Source organism: Leptodactylus fuscus, chromosome 3, assembly GCF_031893055.1.
Source record: "Leptodactylus fuscus isolate aLepFus1 chromosome 3, aLepFus1.hap2, whole genome shotgun sequence".
Classification (NCBI taxonomy): Eukaryota; Metazoa; Chordata; class Amphibia; order Anura; family Leptodactylidae; genus Leptodactylus; species Leptodactylus fuscus.
Window position 1 is genome coordinate 3,812,749 of NC_134267.1, and position 22,425 is coordinate 3,835,173.

Consider the following 22,425-nt stretch of genomic DNA (forward strand, 5'->3'; position numbering starts at 1 on the left):
TCCCCTTCAGATAATAAGAGGCTGCGAGGAAGAGGAGTCTTATCGTGACGCTGCGTGTGCTAGAATGTCAGGGCGCACATGTGTGCTTTAGTGCAAGATGTAGCAGAGCTGAGTGATATCACAACACACAAGCAACGCAGCAGAGACGAGTTACATGACAGAATCCTCTCTGCTACACCTGCACTATAGCTCTGCTCTGTATCTGTGTCATCCATGTAGTGACGGCTGCACCATTCACAGTGTAGCGGATGTATTTATTGCCGGTCCCACTCACCTTGAAGTCTCTGTCGGAGGCTTCGGGTGATGTTTTCTGAGCAGCATTGGACAAGGAGTTTGCTACCTGTGGCTGAGACTCCAGAAGTCTCTTCAACTTGACGTCCACAGAGTTGGCGTTCTGTCCGGCTATGGAGACAAATCAGAGGGGGAGAGAGTGAGACTTGGCCATTGTTCAGCAATATGTCATCTTACAACCTGTTAGACTTCAGTGTTATAGGAACAACAAAGACAAAAAAAAAAAGAGGAAAAAATCCCCAAAGCAGGTAACAGGAGAGCCTGAGATAGAGATGTAGATGGAGGAGACGTCTGCAGGCTCGTACAGGCCCGTCGCCATAAAGCCGCTCGCACATTAGCGTGTTCTTGGCTCCGTGTCAATACCTGGTGGTACTTTGTATGTTCTGCACCAGGCGAGACTGAACTTTTTCACCTCTTTGTTAATTAAAACATTGCCTGTCCTGTAGATACACGTACACACTCAGGCTCAGGTATGCAGGTACACCGTGCGCTGACTCCGACTATACGAGGCCGAGGCATCTGCACAAGATCACATTTCTTTCTGAGAAGTGTCACTAAAGGGGTTTAATTGCTTCAGGGGCCTAAATTGTGTTATTACAGCTCCGACTATGAAAAACACGGTAACGAGGGCACCCGGCCAACATGCACTGCAGGTATACGGAGTCTGCAGGAACACAAGGTCCAGCTCACGTATATGGAGTCTGCAGGAAGACAAGGCCCAGCTCACGTATATGGAGTCTGCAGGAAGACAAGGCCCAGCTCACGTATACGGAGTCTGCAGGAACACAAGGTCCAGCTCACGTATATGGAGTCTGCAGGAAGACAAGGCCCAGCTCACGTATATGGAGTCTGCAGGAACACAAGGTCCAGCTCACGTATATGGAGTCTGCAGGAAGACAAGGCCCAGCTCACGTATATGGAGTCTGCAGGAACACAAGGTCCAGCTCACGTATATGGAGTCTGCAGGAAGACAAGGCCCAGCTCACGTATACGGAGTCTGCAGGAAGACAAGACCCAGCTCACGTATACGGAGTCTGCAGGAAGACAAGGCCCAGCTCACGTATACGGAGTCTGCAGGAAGACAAGGCCCAGCTCACGTATACGGAGTCTGCAGGAAGACAAGGCCCAGCTCACGTATACGGAGTCTGCAGGAAGACAAGGCCCAGCTCACGTATACGGAGTCTGCAGGAAGACAAGGCCCAGCTCACGTATATGGAGTCTGCAGGAAGACAAGGCCCAGCTCACGTATATGGAGTCTGCAGGAAGACAAGGCCCAGCTCACGTATATGGAGTCTGCAGGAAGACAAGGCCCAGCTCACGTATATGGAGTCTGCAGGAAGACGAGGCCCAGCTCACGTATATGGAGTCTGCAGGAAGACGAGGCCCAGCTCACGTATATGGAGTCTGCAGGAAGACGAGATCCAGCTCACGTATATGGAGTCTGCAGGAAGACGAGGCCCAGCTCACGTATATGGAGTCTGCAGGAAGACGAGGCCCAGCTCACGTATATGGAGTCTGAAGGAAGACAAGGCCCCGCTCACGTATACGGAGTCTGCAGGAAGACAAGGCCCAGCTCACGTATACGGAGTCTGCAGGAAGACAAGGCCCAGCTCACGTATATGGAGTCTGCAGGAAGACAAGGCCCAGCTCACGTATATGGAGTCTGCAGGAAGACAAGGCCCAGCTCACGTATATGGAGTCTGCAGGAAGACAAGGCCCAGCTCACGTATATGGAGTCTGCAGGAAGACGAGGCCCAGCTCACGTATATGGAGTCTGCAGGAAGAAGAGGCCCAGCTCACGTATATGGAGTCTGCAGGAAGACAAGGCCCAGCTCACGTATACGGAGTCTGCAGGAAGACAAGGCCCAGCTCACGTATATGGAGTCTGCAGGAAGACAAGGCCCAGCTCACGTATATGGAGTCTGCAGGAAGAAGAGGCCCAGCTCACGTATATGGAGTCTGCAGGAAGACGAGGCCCAGCTCACGTATATGGAGTCTGCAGGAAGACAAGGCCCAGCTCACGTATATGGAGTCTGCAGGAAGACGAGGCCCAGCTCACGTATATGGAGTCTGCAGGAAGACAAGGCCCAGCTCACGTATACGGAGTCTGCAGGAAGACAAGGCCCAGCTCACGTATATGGAGTCTGCAGGAAGACGAGGCCCAGCTCACGTATATGGAGTCTGCAGGAAGACGAGGCCCAGCTCACGTATATGGAGTCTGCAGGAAGACGAGGCCCAGCTCACGTATATGGAGTCTGCAGGAAGACGAGGCCCAGCTCACGTATATGGAGTCTGCAGGAAGACGAGGCCCAGCTCACGTATATGGAGTCTGCAGGAAGACAAGGCCCAGCTCACGTATATGGAGTCTGCAGGAAGACAAGGCCCCGCTCACGTCAGTCGTGTTCTTTACCCGATCTGACATGTACTCGCTATACAGAGAGATCTGCTGATGGATCCCGTCCGTTATCATGGATGAAATAGTTTATATTGTGATCCGTTTATTTTCAGAAGGCGGAGGAACCTTCCCTCCTCTCGATCCCATTGGCCATAATACAGAAAAAAAAAGGCAAAACTTTTAGGCAGGTGTGAAAAAAAAATGCTGCACAGTAAGAAGGTTTCAGAAATAGAAGGGTTAATATTTTATTTTACTAATTTAACAAAATGAAGACAAATCTAAATCCCATCAATATTGGGCGTGACCTTTGCCCTTTGGAGGCGGAGTCCTGGAAGGGATGATCCAGCCCCCGCAGATATCGCCCTGATCTCATCATCATCCAGTCTGTCTGGGATGACATGAATACACAGAAGGATTGGAGCAACATCCACAGAAGATCTGGGCTTAGTCATCCAAGATGGCGGCGGGAACAACCTCCCTGCCCAGATCTGCCAAAAACTGTCTGCAAGTACCGAGAAGAAGGCAAAGGGCAAAGGTCACACCAAATATTGATGGATTTACATTTATTTTTCCTTCATTCTCTTTATTTTGTTAATTGACAGAAATAAACTATTAACCCTTTCATTTAAATAAAAAATATTATATTCACACTGACTGCTATGGTCCGCTGTAAACTTACAAACACTTGTCCAAGCACCCAGGATTCCTAAATTTAAGTTGTGTTCTCATTACAATTGTGTACTTGTTATATATGCTGGGAAATCCTCCTGACATACCTTACATACACCAGTCTTGATCCCCCTTATATATGCCAGTCTTGATCCCGTTACATACGCCAGTCTTGATCCCTTTACATACGCCAGTCTTGATCCCCTTACATACGCCAGTCTTGATCCCCTTACATACGCCAGTCTTGATCCCCCTTACATACGCCAGTTTTGATTCCCCTTACATACGCCAGTCTTGATCCCTTTACATACGCCAGTCTTGATTCCCCTTACATACGCCAGTCTTGATCCCCTTACATACGCCAGTCTTGATCCCCCTTACATATGCCAGTCTTGATTCCCCTTACATACGCCAGTCTTGATCCCTTTACATACGCCAGTCTTGATTCCCCTTACATACGCCAGTCTTGATCCCCTTACATACGCCAGTCTTGATCCCCTTACATACGCCAGTCTTGATCCCCCTTACATACGCCAGTCTTGATTCCCCCTTACATACGCCAGTCTTGATCCCCCTTACATACGCCAGTCTTGATCCCCTTACATACGCCAGTCTTGATCCCCTTACATACGCCAGTCTTGATCCCCTTACATACGCCAGTCTTGATTCCCTTTACATACGCCAGTCTTGATCCCCTTACATACGCCAGTCTTGATCCCCTTACATACGCCAGTCTTGATCCCCCTTACATACGCCAGTCTTGATCCCCTTACATACGCCAGTCTTGATCCCCCTTACATACGCCAGTCTTGATCCCCTTACATACGCCAGTCTTGATCCCCTTACATACGCCAGTCTTGATCCCCTTACATACGCCAGTCTTGATCCCCCTTACATACGCCAGTCTTGATTCCCCCTTACATACGCCAGTCTTGATCCCCTTACATACGCCAGTCTTGATCCCCTTACATACGCCAGTCTTGATTCCCCTTACATACGCCAGTCTTGATCCCCTTACATACGCCAGTCTTGATCCCCTTACATACGCCAGTCTTGATCCCCCTTACATACGCCAGTCTTGATCCCCCTTACATACGCCAGTCTTGATTCCCCCTTACATACGCCAGTCTTGAATCCCCCTTACATACGCCAGTCTTGATCCCCCTTACATACGCCAAAATTTTTGACTTTTTTTTGGGATAAATTTCTGTACAATTTATTTCCTATCAGAAAAAGTCCTCCCTCCTCCCACCAGTCCCAGATCTTCAGATGGGCTGCTGTCTATAAATGCAGTGATGTGAAGTCAACGCATGAAACATTTCGGTGACATCAAGACCAGATGATCTTATAAGATTATATTATAGAGATAAACCATCAATAAGAAGACAACTGATTATCAGGTAATGGTCACAAACGTCCTGAGCTACGAAAAAAGCTGCTACAAAAGTATGACGACGGAACTGGAACACGCAATACCACATGTTATTTACATGAGGGCATCTTATCCCGCATCACATGTAGAAAAACATGCAAAAGGCAAAAATAAAAGTTTGGATAAGAAAAAAAAATGTCAATGAAAACTTCATTTCATCCTGCAAAAACAAGACCTTCATGTATTTATTTATTTATTTTTCATGTAGATTGTGAGCCCCATATAGGGATATATATATATGATACAGGGATCACAATGTACATTTTCCCCTATCAGTATGTCTTTTGTAGAATGGGAGGAAATCCATGCAAACACGGGGAGAACATACAAACTCCTTGCAGATGTTGTTCCTGATGGGATTCAAACCCAGGACTCCAACACTGCAAGGCTGCAGTGCTAACGACTGAGCCACCGTGTTGCCCCTCCCTTCATGTATTTATTTTGACAGGAAACGAAAAAAAAATTATGAGAAATGGAAAATGATGATAAAAAAAGAAACAAAACAAAAAAACTAAATCTGAAAACACAAACATTTTTTGAGCACAAGTAGTGCACCGCCTCCCCCGTGTTACACAACCGCACTGACCCACATAATAACATTCCATTTATACCACATGGTCAAGAATCAACGGCAGGATTGTGGTTTATTTCCATTAAAAAATAAAAGTTAATCAGTAAATTATAAATACCCGAAAAATGGTGTCATTGAAAAATATAAGTCATTGCAAAAAAACAAGCCCTTAAATTAAAAAAAATAAAATCTTGAAGCTCTTGGAATGTGATGATGTAAAAAAGCAAACAAGACAAAAAACAACCCCCCTCCCCCCCAGCTCGGTCCTTTGAGTTAGAGGACAAAACAGTTGGTAAGTTTGTAACCAACAGCAAAGCAGAAGTAAAATACACGAAAACATAAAAACTGTAGCAGGTTTATTTTCTTGACGGGAATAAGTTTCTGCCAAAATTATGCAACGTTACTGAAACAATGGAGACCCCGACCTGGAACATCATAAAACGGCAAATGTAAGGAACAGAATGTGTCCTGGAGAGTTGCGGGTCCAAGTCCCCTATTTAGATGGTAATAAAGTCGTCCATTCCAGCTGCACAGTGACCTGCCGGTGCGGTGAAGAGGTGGAGGGTTCACAATGTGACAAGGTCACTAATCCAGTCAAGGATAAACCTCATTCTAAAAAGTTTAACTCCGTTTCCTGGAAAACACTTCAAAAGACTTTGTGTATTTCATCCATCAGCGCAGATCAAATTTTCATAAGAACTACAACAAACTGCTTTCTATCCTTGTCATTAAAGATGACGACAATTATTCCTGTGCTCAAACCTGTCAATCCAAATGACCACCTTAGAAACACAAGTGGCCGGGGCTGCGAGAGGCCAGCAGGTACCGGGGTCATGGCCAATCCTCTAATGAAGAGAGGAGGATGGAACGCAAGCATGGACAGAATTCCCGTATGGTCAATGAGACTAAATCCTACATATAGGAGATATATAATATACAAATGATGTGGTTTATAGGGAGTCTGTCACCAGAACCAGCATATCACCCCAGCCCTGCAGATAGATAGGTTACTGTCACCAGACCCAGCATATCACCCCGGCCCTGCAGATAGATAGGTTACTGTCACCAGAACCAGCATATCACCCCAGCCCTGCAGATAGATAGGTTACTGTCACCAGAAACAGCATATCACCCCAGTCCTGCAGATAGATAGGTTACTGTCACCAGAACCAGCATATCACCCCAGCCCTGCAGATAGATAGGTTACTGTCACCAGACCCAGCATATCACCCCAGCCCTGCAGATAGATAGGTTACTGTCACCAGACCCAGCATATCACCCCAGCCCTGCAGATAGATAGGTTACTGTCACCAGAACCGGCATATCACCCCAGCCCTGCAGATAGATAGGTTACTGTCACCAGACCCAGCATATCACCCCGGCCCTGCAGATAGATAGGTTACTGTCACCAGAACCAGCATATCACCCCAGCCCTGCAGATAGATAGGTTACTGTCACCAGAACCAGCATATCACCCCAGCCTTGCAGATAGATAGGTTACTGTCACCAGAACCAACATATCACCCCAGCCCTGCAGATAGATAGGTTACTGTCACCAGAACCACCATATCACCCCAGCCCTGCAGATAGATAAGTTACTGTCACCAGAACCAGCACATCACCCCAGTCCTGCAGATAGATAGGTTACTGTCACCAGAACCAGCATATCACCCCAGCCCTGCAGATAGATAGGTTACTGTCACCAGAGCCCGCATATCACCCCAGTCCTGCAGATAGATAGGTTACTGTCACCAGAACCAGCATATCACCCCAGCCCTGCAGATAGATAGGTTACTGTCACCAGAACCAGCATATCACCCCAGTCCTGCAGATAGATAGGTTACTGTCACCAGACCCCTCCATATCACCCCAGCCCTGCAGATAGATAGGTTACTGTCACCAAACCCAGCATATCACCCCAGTCCTGCAGATAGATAGGTTACTGTCACCAGACCCAGCATATCACCCCAGTCCTGCAGATAGATAGGTTACTGTCACCAGAACCAGCATATCACCCCAGCCCTGCAGATAGATAGGTTACTGTCACCAGAACCAGCATATCACCCCAGCCCTGCAGATAGATAGGTTACTGTCACCAGATCCAGCATATCACCCCAGCCCTGCAGATAGATAGGTTACTGTCACCAGAACCAGCATATCACCCCAGCCCTGCAGATAGATAGGTTACTGTCACCAGATCCAGCATATCACCCCAGCCCTGCAGATAGATAGGTTACTGTCACCAGAACCAGCATATCACCCCAGCCCTGCAGATAGATAGGTTACTGTCACCAGAACCAGCATATCCCCCCAGCCCTGCAGATAGATAGGTTACTGTCACCAGAACCAGCATATCACCCCAGCCCTGCAGATAGATAGGTTACTGTCACCAGAACCAGCATATCACCCCAGCCCTGCAGATAGATAGGTTACTGTCACCAGAACTAGCATATCACCCCAGCCCTGCAGATAGATAGGTTACTGTCACCAGAACCAGCACATCACCCCAGCCCTGCAGATAGATAGGTTACTGTCATCAGACCCAGCACATCACCCCAGCCCTGCAGATAGATAGGTTACTGTCACCAGAACCAGTATATCACCCCAGCCCTGCAGATAGATAGGTTACTGTCACCAGAACCAGCACATCACCCCAGCCCTGCAGATAGATAGGTTACTGTCATCAGACCCAGCACATCACCCCAGCCCTGCAGATAGATAGGTTACTGTCACCAGAACCAGCATATCACCCCAGCCCTGCAGATAGATAGGTTACTGTCACCAGACCCAGCATATCACCCCAGCCCTGCAGATAGATAGGTTACTGTCACCAGACCCAGCATATCCCCCCAGCCCTGCAGATAGATAGGTTACTGTCACCAGAACCAGCATATCACCCCAGCCCTGCAGATAGATAGGTTACTGTCACCAGAACCAGCATATCACCCCAGCCCTGCAGATAGATAGGTTACTGTCACCAGAACCAGCATATCACCCCAGCCCTGCAGATAGATAGGTTACTGTCACCAGAATCATAAGGTGTTTTTCACTTGTGAATTGGTGCCTGTGCTGCAGAGATATTACTGATTTTGGCAATATGAGTTCTTTGGAGCAATGACAACATGTTTATTACTTCAATTAACTAATTTGCATATTGAGAAAAACAGAAATAGCAATGGAGGCAACAAATCACAAGGGGAAAACCTAATTTGATTCAAGTGACCCTACCCCCTCTCTCTGGTGACAGACTCCCTCTAATCCCCATAACCTAAATTACTAGCCTGCAAACTCGTCATCATAAATCACAAAGTGCATAAAAGGTAAATAGAAGACTTATGGATCCTGCCATCAGTGTGAACAGAGCCTTAGCTGCACTGAATTTTCAATGGGGAGAGAGAAGTGTGCCCTTGAGAACAAAGGATTGGGCATGCTGAAATTCAACATGCCTGCCCTCCAAACATCAGTACACATTAGATGGCCGACCCATCACAACCAAATTGTCCGGTTTAGGCTAATGCTTATAGGGCCTTATGGGGAGAAGAATTGTGTTACCTACTGCACTTTCCATTACCAGAGCTCAACAACATTGAATGTTTAGGGGTTTTCTGGCCCCCAGACTAAAATCAAGAAAGGGCGCAGCATCATACTCACCTGTTCTACGTCTTGCCTTCCCAGCCACCCCACTGATGAGGAGTCTTGGCCCTCTTCATGGGCGTTGCAGTCAAGTGCGGACTGGTTGGGCACTTTGTTGCAGAGGCTGGGACACATTATGTAGGGCAGCGAGTAGGAATTTTTATTTTAACCCTTTCCTTGCCCTTTACTTATTTTGGTATGGGGGGGGGGGACGACGACAGAAAACTCACTTCTATAAATAGGAGCAGCCTGACTCTCATTCCACTTCCTATAGTAACTGACAAGATTCTTAAAATGAACTCCCATTTTACTTTTTTTTCCGCTATTGTGTCAGGGGGGAGATTGGGGACTATTTTTGTTACATATTATCCTATCTAACTTCCTTTCTAAAAGAAAACAGACTGCAACGCTCTCTTTAGCAACCCTCTAACTGAGTGGGGGTGGTCACTTCTAATGGCTGTATCTCTGGTTTTATACCACCTAGAAAAATGAAAACAAGAACTAGTGATATCTAGAATTCTTCTTATAACTAGTACCTAAACCTTGGCAGCTTGTGGAAGCCGAGAATCCCAGCTTTCTTGGGATACCAGAACCATTTTGTAGGTGGTATAATCCATTGAGTACAGGTATAGGTCTACAGACAGTCTCTCCCTGGCAATGCTTAGCAGGATCATTGCTAAAGGGAAGTTTACTGTCTGTTTTCTATTAAAAGGAAGTTAGATAGGTTGATAAAGTATATTACAAACATGTTCACCCCCCACTGACACTATAGCCAAAAAAAAAAAATCGGAATTGTACTAAGACCTTGACCCTTAGCAATGCATGTATTTCTAAACCTTACCTGTGACCTTCAATCCGTGACAGTGTGTCAGTTTACAAGTCTTTACATTTTTGGATAACAAAAGAATATTCTGAACAGAGAATTATTTTGCCGCATAGACTCTTACACTAGACCGTCATAAATCTAATCTCTCCCTTTATATATTGCAGATCATCACTGTATTCCATTCTTGTAATTCTCCAGTAAGTTACAGAGATCGCACCGATCACAGACACGATTGTACAGAAGTAAGAATGTACAGACAGAAATAAAGCCACAATATATTCCATTACAGAAACCTTTTGCGTTTCCAGCAAGAAATGCAAAGTTTGGGTGTTTATGAGCGAAGGACTGCCAACGCGCTGCCATTCCGCCGAGGATATGCTCCAGAGGCAGAAAGTCTCCGCTTCTGAAGTCCTGTGATAAGAAACCTCAACAAAACAACAGACAAACAGCGACCATGCAACTGTAACAAACGAAAGCACGCAAACACAAACTCACAACTTAAAGGGAATTTACCATTAAAAAATATTCTAATCCTATTGACCATGTAACACATCCTGCAGCACAGTAATATTCGCTTGTGTCTCCTGCGCCTTTCATCGCACAGTTGTTGCCATCCTGATCCCAGCGGAGTCTTCCAATAAACAGATCGGAATTTATGAACTGCTGCAGAAAGGACTTTACCTGCGACCCGGATCTGGCGCTGCGTCGCACGGTCCATAGATTGTATATATATATATTGGTTCTAACATGCAGGACATACAGTTACAGCAGTATAGACACACGTGAAATACAGAACAAAGAGGAGGCTATCATGGGAGCAAAGGGTTAATCCCTAGTGGCCGTCACATTGTGCAGGTAAAGGATCTCGAATGGAGAAAACCTCATAAGAGGAATATTCTTTCCTATCGGCTACATCTCAATTTTTAGGATCTTGTATTTGATATATAAATTTGGATATGCAGATTTTATAGGTATAATTTGCCATTTGCCCTTTTTAGGACATATCAATGTGGTTCACACTAAAGACCCCTCTATGGGCTAAATAGGGGAGCGCCTGGGACAAGCGCTGATCTCTACAACGGAGATACTGGGAGATAAGGTTATGTTTTAGAAAGGGGGTTTTCTAGGATTTCGATATTGATGATCTATCTTCAGGATCGGTTATCAGTATCAGATCGGCGCCCAGAACCCTCACTGATCAGCTAATATTAGGAGCCATGGACAAAACACAGGCAGCATTACTAATGAACGTACCCCAGAATTCTGGCCTGATTCTGCCTTACACACCCTGCACTGCATTTATAAGTTATTTCGGCACTTTTTAAGCCATGTCCAATGAGGGCTGTGTCCTTATGGGCAAGGCCTGAGATGCAACACTGTGTGACTAAAAGGTTTTCAAAATTTTGCAGTATTTTTGTCAGAAGCGAAGTTAACCAATAGTTGGGGTAGACTTGTGCCACATTTATCATTTACCATCGGACAGTTTGTACATCTGGTGCAATTTAAGGCTTTGTTCCACTACCGTTTGGGGTCTGTCCCCTATTTCACTTTCAGTGCAGGACTTTTCTTTCTGTCAATTTCAGTATTAAATTACTGGAAACCGGGCAGAAACCTGGTGGGACCCAATGGTGTCCGTGGGTCTCTGCGCGTAACTGCATTTTAATTGGTTAGGGTTTCTGTTTTTCGGGTCCCCAAGAGGTTGGTTTTAACCTTGCGTGAGACTGTCTAATCTAAGTTTGGGGTGTCCTACTTTTAGACAGTATTATTAAATATTGGGTAACCGCACCTCAGTTAAGGTAAATGGGAGCCGAGCTGCAGTAACTTAGTATGGCCACTACACAGGGGACGACGTTCTGTACTTATGGCTCCTTACACTGTGCTAGTCCTGGCAATATGGCTCCAGCTGGTCAGTGGGGGTGCCAGCGGTGATTAACACTGATCTGAAATGGATCACCTATCCTAAGGTTAGCTCCGCAATATCTCACCTTAACCACTTACACGAGGGTGCACGGCCTCCCCCTAGAGCCAAACGGCAAAGGTAATGAATACCAGCGATTGCTCTGCCTGGAAAGGAAGAGTGGTAAAAGCGGCCTACCAGAATGAAAGATCCCAAACCTGTACACAAAGGAAGTCCTAAGGGACCGGAAAGCCCAAAGAAGGTAAGCCATGCAATGTGAATTACCAGCAAGATCTGTGTCTAGGTTAGTAGATTCCTCCCCACCTCCACCACATACAAGAGCGCACTCAGGACCCTCCTCACTAGTCAGAGCCTTGTTATAATCATCCTCATCTGCAGAAACACCAAGTGCCAAGGTTAGTGCAAGGTTAGTGAAGAGGCAAGAAAAGAAAAAAGAAAGAAGAATCAGGAGAAACAAATACAAGAAAATCAAAATCCGTCTCCAAGTTACAAGTTCTGCTTGTATTTTACCTTAAAACACAAACCAAATAAGCCCCAAAAAGAAAAAAAAAGCGTCACCCCCCCCCCCCCTAATAATGATAATAATAGAAATAATTGTATTTATAGAGCCCCACATAATCCGCAGCGCTGTACAAATACAGATGGATTACAATGGGGAGATTCACATGTCCGATCTTTATCCGTCTCCAGGACACATTTTTCACATTTGTATGTATGAGGCCTAAAACAGACAAAGTTACTTTGGACTCGAATCCAAATTCATACAAAAGTAGTTTATTTACATTGAGAAGTTGTAAGAGCTTGAAGTGGTGAAATCCTGAAGATGAGCCCTCGAGATCTGAGAGTCTGAAGTTACAGGCCCAAAGCCTGAGGCTGTCCTACTAATGGATTCCCTAATGATTTCTATCGGGTGGTCACAGAAACTTTGTAGACTCAGGTCACCATTTATATCCTCTGTCCACATACGGTATATACACATAGTGTAATGTGGCCATTGGGGTTGGGCGATGACTGGAAGACACATATGGTCTCGATGACGCCATCCCTGACAAGTGTAGAGGAAGGTGAGGCGATCTACCATCAGCTTTGTGGATTTTGCTTGGGGGGGATTCCATTCTGTTGTCACCTGCTCTATAATCATTGGAACAGAAGAGGCCATGATCTCCCCCATCAGAAGAGCCTCGATGTCCACACTCATCCATGTACATGAGGTCTTAGGATTCTTGCTTGGCCTACAACTTTCCCTTGACCGTTGATCACCCACCACTGTTTCCCCAATCTTATGGCTGATGTAATGTATATTCAGCAAGACGCTAATATATTCCTTACACTCCTGACAGATTCTTAAATCTTCTGCTTATAGACCTAGTAAAATCAGGACTTGAATAATCAAATAACCAGCAGGGCCTTCCCTTTCTCCAAAATGTCTCCTTATAGTGGAACTTTACTGAAAACATGGTAACCCGTCAGTAATGTAAATGTATCTAGAACATCTCTCTCTCCACCTCTCCCATACATACGCCATTAATTTAGTCTTCACCTTATCCCGTTCAAGATCGCGCAGAGATGCAGGAGATGTATATATGAGAGACACATAATCCTTTCGCTCACCTCCAGATGTCTTTGCTCTTTCTTTCAACTTTTCTGCAGACGCCTCATTGTAACTGGGAAGTTCTGACATCTTCACTCCAGATCGAGCTTCTGCTATGAGTTGACGTGCTCGCTCTCTCAGCTGCCGGCGTCTCTCTTCATCTTGCTGCTAGAAAATATTGAACAGTTTTGCCGGCTTAGTAATTGACAAAAATGCAATTTTCATTCTCGCTCCGATGGGGCTGATAGCGAATAGCCTACCCTGCTATGTATGTACCCCGCGCTCCTTATACCATTCCCTGTGTCAAAGAGGTGTCAGAAAAGACGACACATCCAAACCTCCACAGCTGTCAAAAGACCTTGATGGGTTAAATACAAGATAACTGAATCTCCCTCAAAATGGCGTCCTGAAGTAACATAGCCCTAGACCTTGTATGCTATACGGAGCTATATACATCTATAAATCCTCACCATAGAGGAGCAATCAGAGATTTTATATAAAAAAAGCTTTGTTAAAATTAAACTATGTTCACATCCATTACATTCAGAATATACACAGAGAAAAGCTACCGGCCAAATATAACCATGGGGGCTCCGGTGCTAACGGCCTTTCTTGGCCCAATAGACTTATTTTTGGCCATACAGAATGGTGTCCCAGAACATACTATTCTATACAATGGGACCCAATGTCTACCTGTGTGCCTATATAATGGGAGACTTCTTAGCCTTCTGCTGGACGTATACGTTGGGAGATCCTCCAGATGTAAACTTCCAACGTTGGGTCTGAATGTGATGTGACCAGACCCGGTCACTCACTATTCTGTAGGGGTTCAGTGTTTTTGATGACAAACAGCCGAGTCTACAGTCAGTAGGTTTGTCTATTTAATATGTACAAGGGTTCCCCAAGTCTGCCGGCAGTGAAAAGAATGGATGGGTATGGTTGATTTCGACTCCATTGAAAGCAAAAAGCAGTAAGCTCCATTGAGTGTGAATTTTTATGTTGGAGCCAACAGCCATCTCCAGTGTATGGTCTGGTTAGTCAGCTGTGGCCAAAGACTCGTTCAACAGCAGACGCCCCATACATATGCATCCTACTGTGAGACCGGAGAATACCGATGGTGGCCACCTGACTACCCAGGAACACGACCAGATATGTACAAAACCAACATGAAGACTCTTTCCTCCCCCATCATTAGCTGCTTGCACCTCATACATATCATTTTGGCCAACATAGACCTTAAAATTTGCAGGTTCATAACTAGATAAGTAGCGGGAACAGAGAATATGTTATAGCGAAACCTCATTGAGACGACCAACCAAAATTGCATTAAAATTTGGTCTCCTCAAAGAAGATGGTTAATATGGAAAATCCAAAGTGTGGTCTTGATAAGGGATGGTCTTCTGTATGAGGGGCCTTTTGGAGAGATTTCACTGTAGTTTGGTCTCAGGGCCACTTTAACCATAATGGTGATCCTGCACTGGGCTCTATGGTAATGGGAGCCCCCCTTAACCGACTGAGCAGGAAAGTTCTGCATTTTGGGTATTGTGCCATTGTTCCAGGAATTGGTTTCATTTCTGCGTCCATACAGCTAATGAGGCCTGTGGAAGGGAGTTGCGATGCCATTACTACAGCCGCAGCCGCAGGCAAGTCCATGGAAACAAGGTCGGGTGAGTATAACTTATATTTATTAATTGGTGTGTATTCTAATGATTAAATGATCACTGAGGGGGCGTTACATGGAGGTACTTGTGGGGACAATGACTTATGTGTGGGGGATACACTTGAATGGGACCCACTAATGTGTTACAGTGGACTTGTAGGGTCCTATTATTGGAAGGGAGAGTCCAGCAGTCAGTTAGAGGACTGGTCACTTTGTGTAAACTTTACATTCCATGTTCTTAAAAGGGACAACAGAGACCCATCAAAAACTTCCCTGACCAATTTCCAGGCAGGGAAAGCTAAGACGTCCCACACCCATAAGTGCCTGCCATTTAGGCTAAACCCCCCACTAATAAACAAGCAGAAGATACTAATTAGGAACATTGCTGACATTTCCATGTAAATTGTTTGTTTGTAGCTATTTACCGGCCATTGTTCTCCGCACAATAGAAAAAAATGCAAATGAATGAATCAAAATGCAACCCTAATGGGACTCTCTGTTTATAACCATTAGCCCAGAGGTGTGCAGTAATTCAATCCTCAAGCAGCGAGATTTAGCCTCATTAACAGGCGGCATGGGAAGGTTACAACTCCGAAAACCCTACAGTAAACAAAGTGTATGGACACAGCACAATATCTTGAGCCTGATTGACAGGATTCGGGTTCCCTATCAGATTGCCTCGATTTACTTCTCCGCTAACACAGACTCAATTTTGCACAGACCCCTGTGAGCCGTCTTATATTTGCATTATTTGCTTTCGCACACCTCAATTTCCCCGAAGACAGAGAATTAAAGGGAAAATGTTATTTGTTGAAAAGACACATTAAGAAGAAAAGGATATAAAGCTTTTGTCCCCGCTTTCTACTGAGAGATACAAATACATAAGCGTGAAGTTGTAGGAAACCAGAGAGAGAGTCAGGAGGCATCTGGTAGGTTCTCGTGATGGGTACAAGAAACGGATATGGCGGACGTTTCCTAAAATTCACACTTGGAGTGCAATGGAGAACATCCAAAACCCAACTTCTACAGTACTGTGCCAAAGATTTAGGCAGGCGAGGGGAGAAAGAATGCAAAGTAATGGTATGTTCACAAAGAGGATTATGGCATGGAGGCAGAGCCCACCTCATATTCAGTGGTGTAACTAAAGTCCTGCAGGCCCTGGTGCAAATTCTGAGCAGGGCCCCCTACTGCATTCCTACGGTGTATCCCTGATAGAGGTGGTTATAGGTGCTGCAGCAATGTCCCAATCACTCAAAAGAGACCCAACTATAGCCGCCACACCCGCCATTATAAAGAATACCGTGAGTCAGGAGACATTCACATCTCTGTCGGAGACTCCGCCGCAGGGTCCGGAGCAAACTGGCAGAGGAAAAAGGTCCTGCACGGAGAACTAGTTCCTCTACTGGTTTCAGTTTTTAAATGATGGAGCCCATTATAGTCAATGGGGTCCGCCGGGCTCTGCATGTAACTGGTCCACCTCTCTGTTGTTCTGGTTCTTTGACAGACCAGTATGAACCTAGCGCAAGCAGTGCAACAGTCTGGGAAACATCTGATCAGCTGGGGGTCCTGGCACTCGGATCGACAATTCTTGGCCTTTCTTAATGATAGGTCATCAATTTTAAAAAAAATGGATAAGCCCTTCCAGTTCCTTGGTATTCCTCTATCTTCTGGAGAATTCATCAATAAAAGATCAGTGGGGTCTGACACCCAGGACCCGGCTGATCAGCTGTTTGAAAGGGCCACAGTACTTGTATAAGCGTCTTGACCAATTCACTTTTTACATTGCACACTGTCTGTTTTATAGCAAATGTGTAATGAAATTACAGCCTGCTCATATCTATAGGACAAGGATGTAATAACATTGCACGGTCACTATAAGAAGGCGGCATGAGAGGTAAATAGCACCGTGTACCTTCAAACAGCTGATCAGCGGGGGTGCTGAAACCTTACTGATCTCTTATTGAAGACCTATCTTGAGGGCAGGTCGTCAATAGCAAGGAACTATAATATCTGTGTCATCGGGCCGGGGTCCTCACTCCAACCTCATGACAGTGGTCGGAGAAAGCCCAATAGAAGGGGGAGAGGTAGACCGCCTCAAACTCCTCTCCTGTTTTTGAAACCTTTTTTAGGGTCCATTCACACAATGAAAATTGACATGTTAATGGTTTATCTTCATTAATTAACCAAATTAAGTGAATGAACAAAAGATAAATCTAAATCCCATCAGAATTTGGGGTGACCTTTGCCTTCCATCAGTTTTTCTTGGTGGACTTGCAGACGGTTTATGAAGGAGCTCGGCAGGGGATTGTTCCCGGTATATACAGGATATGGTGGATCGGATTTTTGTGAACCTTCCTATCACTAGCAGCCAAATCTCCCAGGCCCATTATTTTATATCGGACTTGGGCACGTTAGGTGACACTCACATTCACAAAAGAGTCCACACACTTTGTACCCATGAGTCCAGAAAGGGGGCAGGTCAATGTCCAGAAAGGGGAATGGCCACATCTCAGAGGTTAGAAAGTACGATGTTTAACACAGCACCGATTTCACCAAACGCCCAGGATGATCTCTACACGCCCAGGAGTATCTCTCCCACGCCCCGGAGTATCTCTCCACACCCACCCAGGAGTATCACTCCACACCCACCCCAGGAATATCTCTCCACACCCACCCAGGAGTATCCCTCCACGCCCCAGAGAATCTCTAAACCCTCTAAACCCCCCAGAGTATCTCTCCACGCTCAGGAGTATCTCTCCACGCCCGCCCCGGAGTATCTCTCCACACCCAGGAGTATCTCTCCACCCCCCAGAGTATCGCTCCACGCCCCAGAGTATCTCTCTCACGCCCAGGAGTATCTCTCTCACGCCCACCCCGGAGTATCTCTCCACGCCCAGGAGTATCTCTCCATACAAAATATTTGTTGTGACAGGTGATTGAAAAGTAGAGGAACATAAGATGGAACAAGGAGTCTTCTAAAAAATAATAATAATAAAAAAATTATTTTTAAGTCTTATCCCATATAATAGATCTTGTAGACGTTATAGCTGGGGTCATCTATGAATAATTCCTCTGTAGAATTCCTGGTAGAGAGTACGGCTCTATCTCCGCTGCCATGTCATACTACATTAGTGAATGCCGACAGTCTCCTCTGAGAATCCAGCTGATCGGTAAACTGGTCCATATCTGTGGCTTCTTTCTACAGCCTGGACACACATTGGTAAAAACTATGGTTGTGTGTTTGGGGCCATACAAATCTAAGGGTCTGTACTTTTAATGCAGATAAACACTACGGTTGTCTGCATGGAGCGTTAGAGAACTAGGACCCTTGCAGATCAGCTGTATTCTGGGGCAATACTCGAGAGGTCTTGTTCAATATCATACACAGGATTTTTTGCATGTAGGACAGAGAGGGGTTACGCCTACAGATTAAAATAAAAAATCTGTGCGTCCAAAAACCTCTGTTCTTAAATAAGAGGCGCTAACCCCTCTAAGAGCTCTAACGTTGGCAGATTTACAAACTACAAAGACAATTACAAAAATTAACTGGCCCCATTTTTTTTAATTTTTTTTATATATTCTGTCCTCTTAATTGCTATGAAACTGTACCCTAAGACTTCAACACACACTATATACAGTATATATACATACACCATACACACACACACACACTATATAAATAATTCAATTTTTTTTTATTTTATTTTTCGAGCCCATCTCATAATAAACTTCGCCTGCCTCATCTGCTCACGCCGGACAAGTTTCCAGAATCTGCAGTTTTTGGCCAAGTCTGGGCCCGGAGACGCGCGCGGCGATCTATACAGACATAATTACTCCCCACTTGGGTGTCATCGTCTGCCATTAACATTCACAGAAATACTTTCATACAATTATTTTAAAAACTACCAAATCTACCAGATGACTGAACAGCCAGGAAAAAAAAAAAAACTTATCCATTTAAGGACAAACTCTTGAAGATTAAGTAACACCGTTTCCTTGTTTCCTCCCCAGAAAATAAAAAAAAACTGTATTGGAATGTAATTTTTATATTTCACAGTTCAGCGAGGGCTCAGCGGCTTTCTCTCCGCTGCTTCAATGCTGCTCCTTTTAATTTTATCCTCCTTAGTCCTAGTAATTAAAAGTGATCAGCAATGGCTTCCCAAAGGATTTAAGACAAGTCCCCCCCCCCCCCCCCCCTCCCTAGAATTGTGCTTTTCAGGATTCAGAGTTTCATTTCACAGGGACAAGAATATGACGGATTTTCAATCCCCAACTTTATCCAATTGTTCCTTGAACAGCCTTTCTATCTTAAGAAAGCTATAAAAATGGAGCCCGGTGGGGGGCGCTTTTGTACTTCCCGCTGACTGACAACTTTGGGATGGATCTTGAAAGCGAAATCTTAATATGATGCTTAATGTGCCTTTGTGTAACGACACAGAACACTATCCAAATCCAAGGTTGGTGAGAATGATAGAAGGGGACACAATAGAAGAACGGGGCTTTCATCTGGAGTCGCCCTGCCATTAACCCAAACAGGGATGAAACAATATAACATAGATGTAAAACACAAGGACAACACACAGAATTCTTTACAATTACATTGAAATTAAATTTTTTAAATTACATTTTTTTAAGGAAGAAAATACAATAGAAGGTAAATAGCAAGAGCTCTAGTATATCCTTACAAGGAGGATCAAACATCAACCTATGAGCCTCGAGCCCAAAGAGCTATCCTAAATAGTTGGCGCCCAGACTAGAATTTGGGTCTTACTCAGAATGATATAATAATAAAAAACCGTAATAAGATTGAATACCAGTTCTCTAAAATCTGCTAAAGAAATAAACTTTACTTATAGATGAGAGTTTATTCAAAATTCTAACAGAGCGATTTACTAGGAAAAAAAAAAAGTTTATGGATTAAATGTTTATAAAAGAAAATCTAAATTTTTTGATTTGGCACAAAAAAAACCCAAAGTTTAAAAAAAAAAAAATCAAAAAAAAAAAAAATCACAAAAACAGCTGCAGTTACAGACTATGATTCTCCATAGACTAATCACGGCAGCAAATTGGACATAAAATCTAAAAAATTGTACTTTTAAGGGTGAGAGATTTGTTGGAAAATCACAAGTCCGTCTCCTAGCGCATCGCCAGCCTGAAATATTCCCTAACTCTAGTATGGCGTTCATACGTTGTTGCTCAGCCATACATCACGGACTTGTTAGATTTACAGTTAGTTTAATACAAAATATATAAATAAAAAAAAAATAAAAATAAAAATAAAATAATAAATAATAATAATAATAATAATAATATTTGCATCTACAGTAAATGTAGGAAGAAAAAAAAAAAATCTCACAAGAAAGACTTACCGATAATACGGAGCAAAAAGATTGAAATCAAATATAAAAAGGACAATAGAAAAAGCAAAGAACAAGATAAATCTACAAACTTAAGACGAGTTTATTACGTTACACGCAGATCTAGGATTAGATTTTATTTCATTCTGAATTCCCAAATATGGACAATAAATTATTTACTTATCGGCCGTATAGGAAGTAAAAAGGTCCGACGTAATAGACGCGCTCTACACAAAGATCAGCGCGCCACTGACCCCGCCGGGCATTAACCCTATAATATAGAAAGGGGTTTGTTTTATTTCTTACAATTTACTGGAACGGAGACGTTTATGGACACTTGTTTGATGTATCATATACACCAATATCCCAGTAATGAGAACCAGCCATTGCCTTTGACAGGGCAGCACCAAATATTCGCCTCGAGGTCCATGAAGATATTACCCTACAGGTGCCGCCACACCGGCTATATTGGCATAGATCTCAGAAACTTACAATAATTTTATTTTCCATCTACCGAGAATTGTTACACTTTACAGTAAAAAACATTCTAAATTCTATGTGATGTTGTAACTTGTTATCAGCCGCTGTATTCCGGGTTACGAGCTGATCTAGAACAACTCCCTCCTTCTATGAATCTAGAAAGGTTTTACATCCAACTACATAAGGTCTTTTTAAGCAACAATTGCAAGTTCATTGCACCTTTAAGAGGAGACATCCAAGTCAGCGAGGAGTGTAATCTATCCGGCCCGCCATGTTTAGAAAGGAAGAAATGAACGCCACCAGCGCCCTATAACAACAATCATTCATTGATACTGATGGACAGTGCGAATATCCCAGAAATGAAACGTATAATTCTTCCTAAGACTGATTATAGCCCAGACTCAAAAAAAATTGTCTATGGTATGTTCCGATTACATAGTGTATGGGAACAAAAAAAAAACAAACCGCCGGCTGCCCCCCTCCCCTTTCCATCACTAGACAGGAAGCGCGCCTCTGTTATTAGCTATTCACACAGAAAGAGATTTCGATGCCTGTCCAGAGGCAAGGATTACCGAAATGTACCCATTCACTTGCTTCTGAGCAAAGGATAGAAGGAGAAAAAAAAATGGGAAAAATAAAACTACAAGTCCCCTTTCAAAGACCGGACAGGAGAAGTTTTCCCCAGCGAGATAGGACGGCTGTTGTCTGAGAAAATGGGATTTGTGAGGAAACACTGGAACTGTTTAGCAGCGCCTTTCATATTGTGCCTTCAAAAAAACTTTTGCCTTCCCTATGCGGGCTGACAATCTAAGCAGACAGGCCCGCAGAAGGTCACACCTGCTCATTTCACCAGGGATGCCCTAAACTTAGGCTGCACAAAAGAGAAAGGGGGAGGGGAAAAAAAAATCTGGCTTTCTGCTAAAATAAAAGGGGAAGTAAAATCTTGCTCAAATACGTCCCATCTGCTCAGATTAAATCAATGATTACTCTTGGGGCTACGTGTGATGACGATAGGAGGCCGGCGAGCAGGTGGGGGCTTAGCAGAACTAGCAGGTGACCCGCTCAAGAACATCTCCTGGAACATAGGAAGGGGCGGGAAGAAGAAGTAGCGACGAGGAAGACAAGCGAGACACCAGCCAATCGGGGGGAAAAAATAAAAAAATCCCCAAAACTTTACAAAAAAAATTCTTATCTCAGACCCCATTAGAGAAAGACCATCTGGAACTTTGCAATAATTTTCTTTTTCCATCTATGAACGTAGCTGGCGGACAATATGACCTCCGACCCCTCTCCGTAGAGGTGCACTGTCGGCTTTAGCGGGTATACATATGTTATCAATACGGAGAGGCAAAAGTCAGTACACCCCCCCTCCCAATACATAGGAGATGGTTGGCCGGGCCTTCTGAAATTTGGCCAACCATCGTTTAATCTATATGGTCATTTTAGTAGTTTAAGATCGAGTCTAAGGCCCCACGTTGCAGAAATGCAGCTTTTTTTGTTGCAGATTTTATTGCGTTTTTTTTGAGCCGAAGCCAAGAACGTCTACAAAGGAATGGGAAATATCTAGGGAACACTTAGGCTTCTATCTTTTCCTCAATCCTC

General features: G+C 44.4%; 1 protein-coding gene across 5 annotated transcripts in view; it reads right to left on the bottom strand.

Moving 5' to 3' along the window:
* The window catches only part of EHBP1 (EH domain binding protein 1), a 249,130-nt gene that overhangs the window by 81,590 nt on the left and 145,115 nt on the right, over positions 1-22,425 (bottom strand). For 2 of the 5 annotated variants that reach the window (XM_075266974.1, XM_075266971.1), the window contains 3 exons: positions 13,347-13,491; positions 12,000-12,107; positions 275-402 (listed from right to left, as the gene is read on the bottom strand). In XM_075266974.1, the coding sequence (XP_075123075.1) occupies positions 275-402; positions 12,000-12,107; positions 13,347-13,491 (381 nt within the window). Of the gene's footprint in view, positions 1-274; positions 403-11,999; positions 12,108-13,346; positions 13,495-22,425 lie in introns of all 5 variants that reach the window. The other 3 variants (XM_075266972.1, XM_075266970.1, XM_075266973.1) reach the window with 2 other exon arrangements.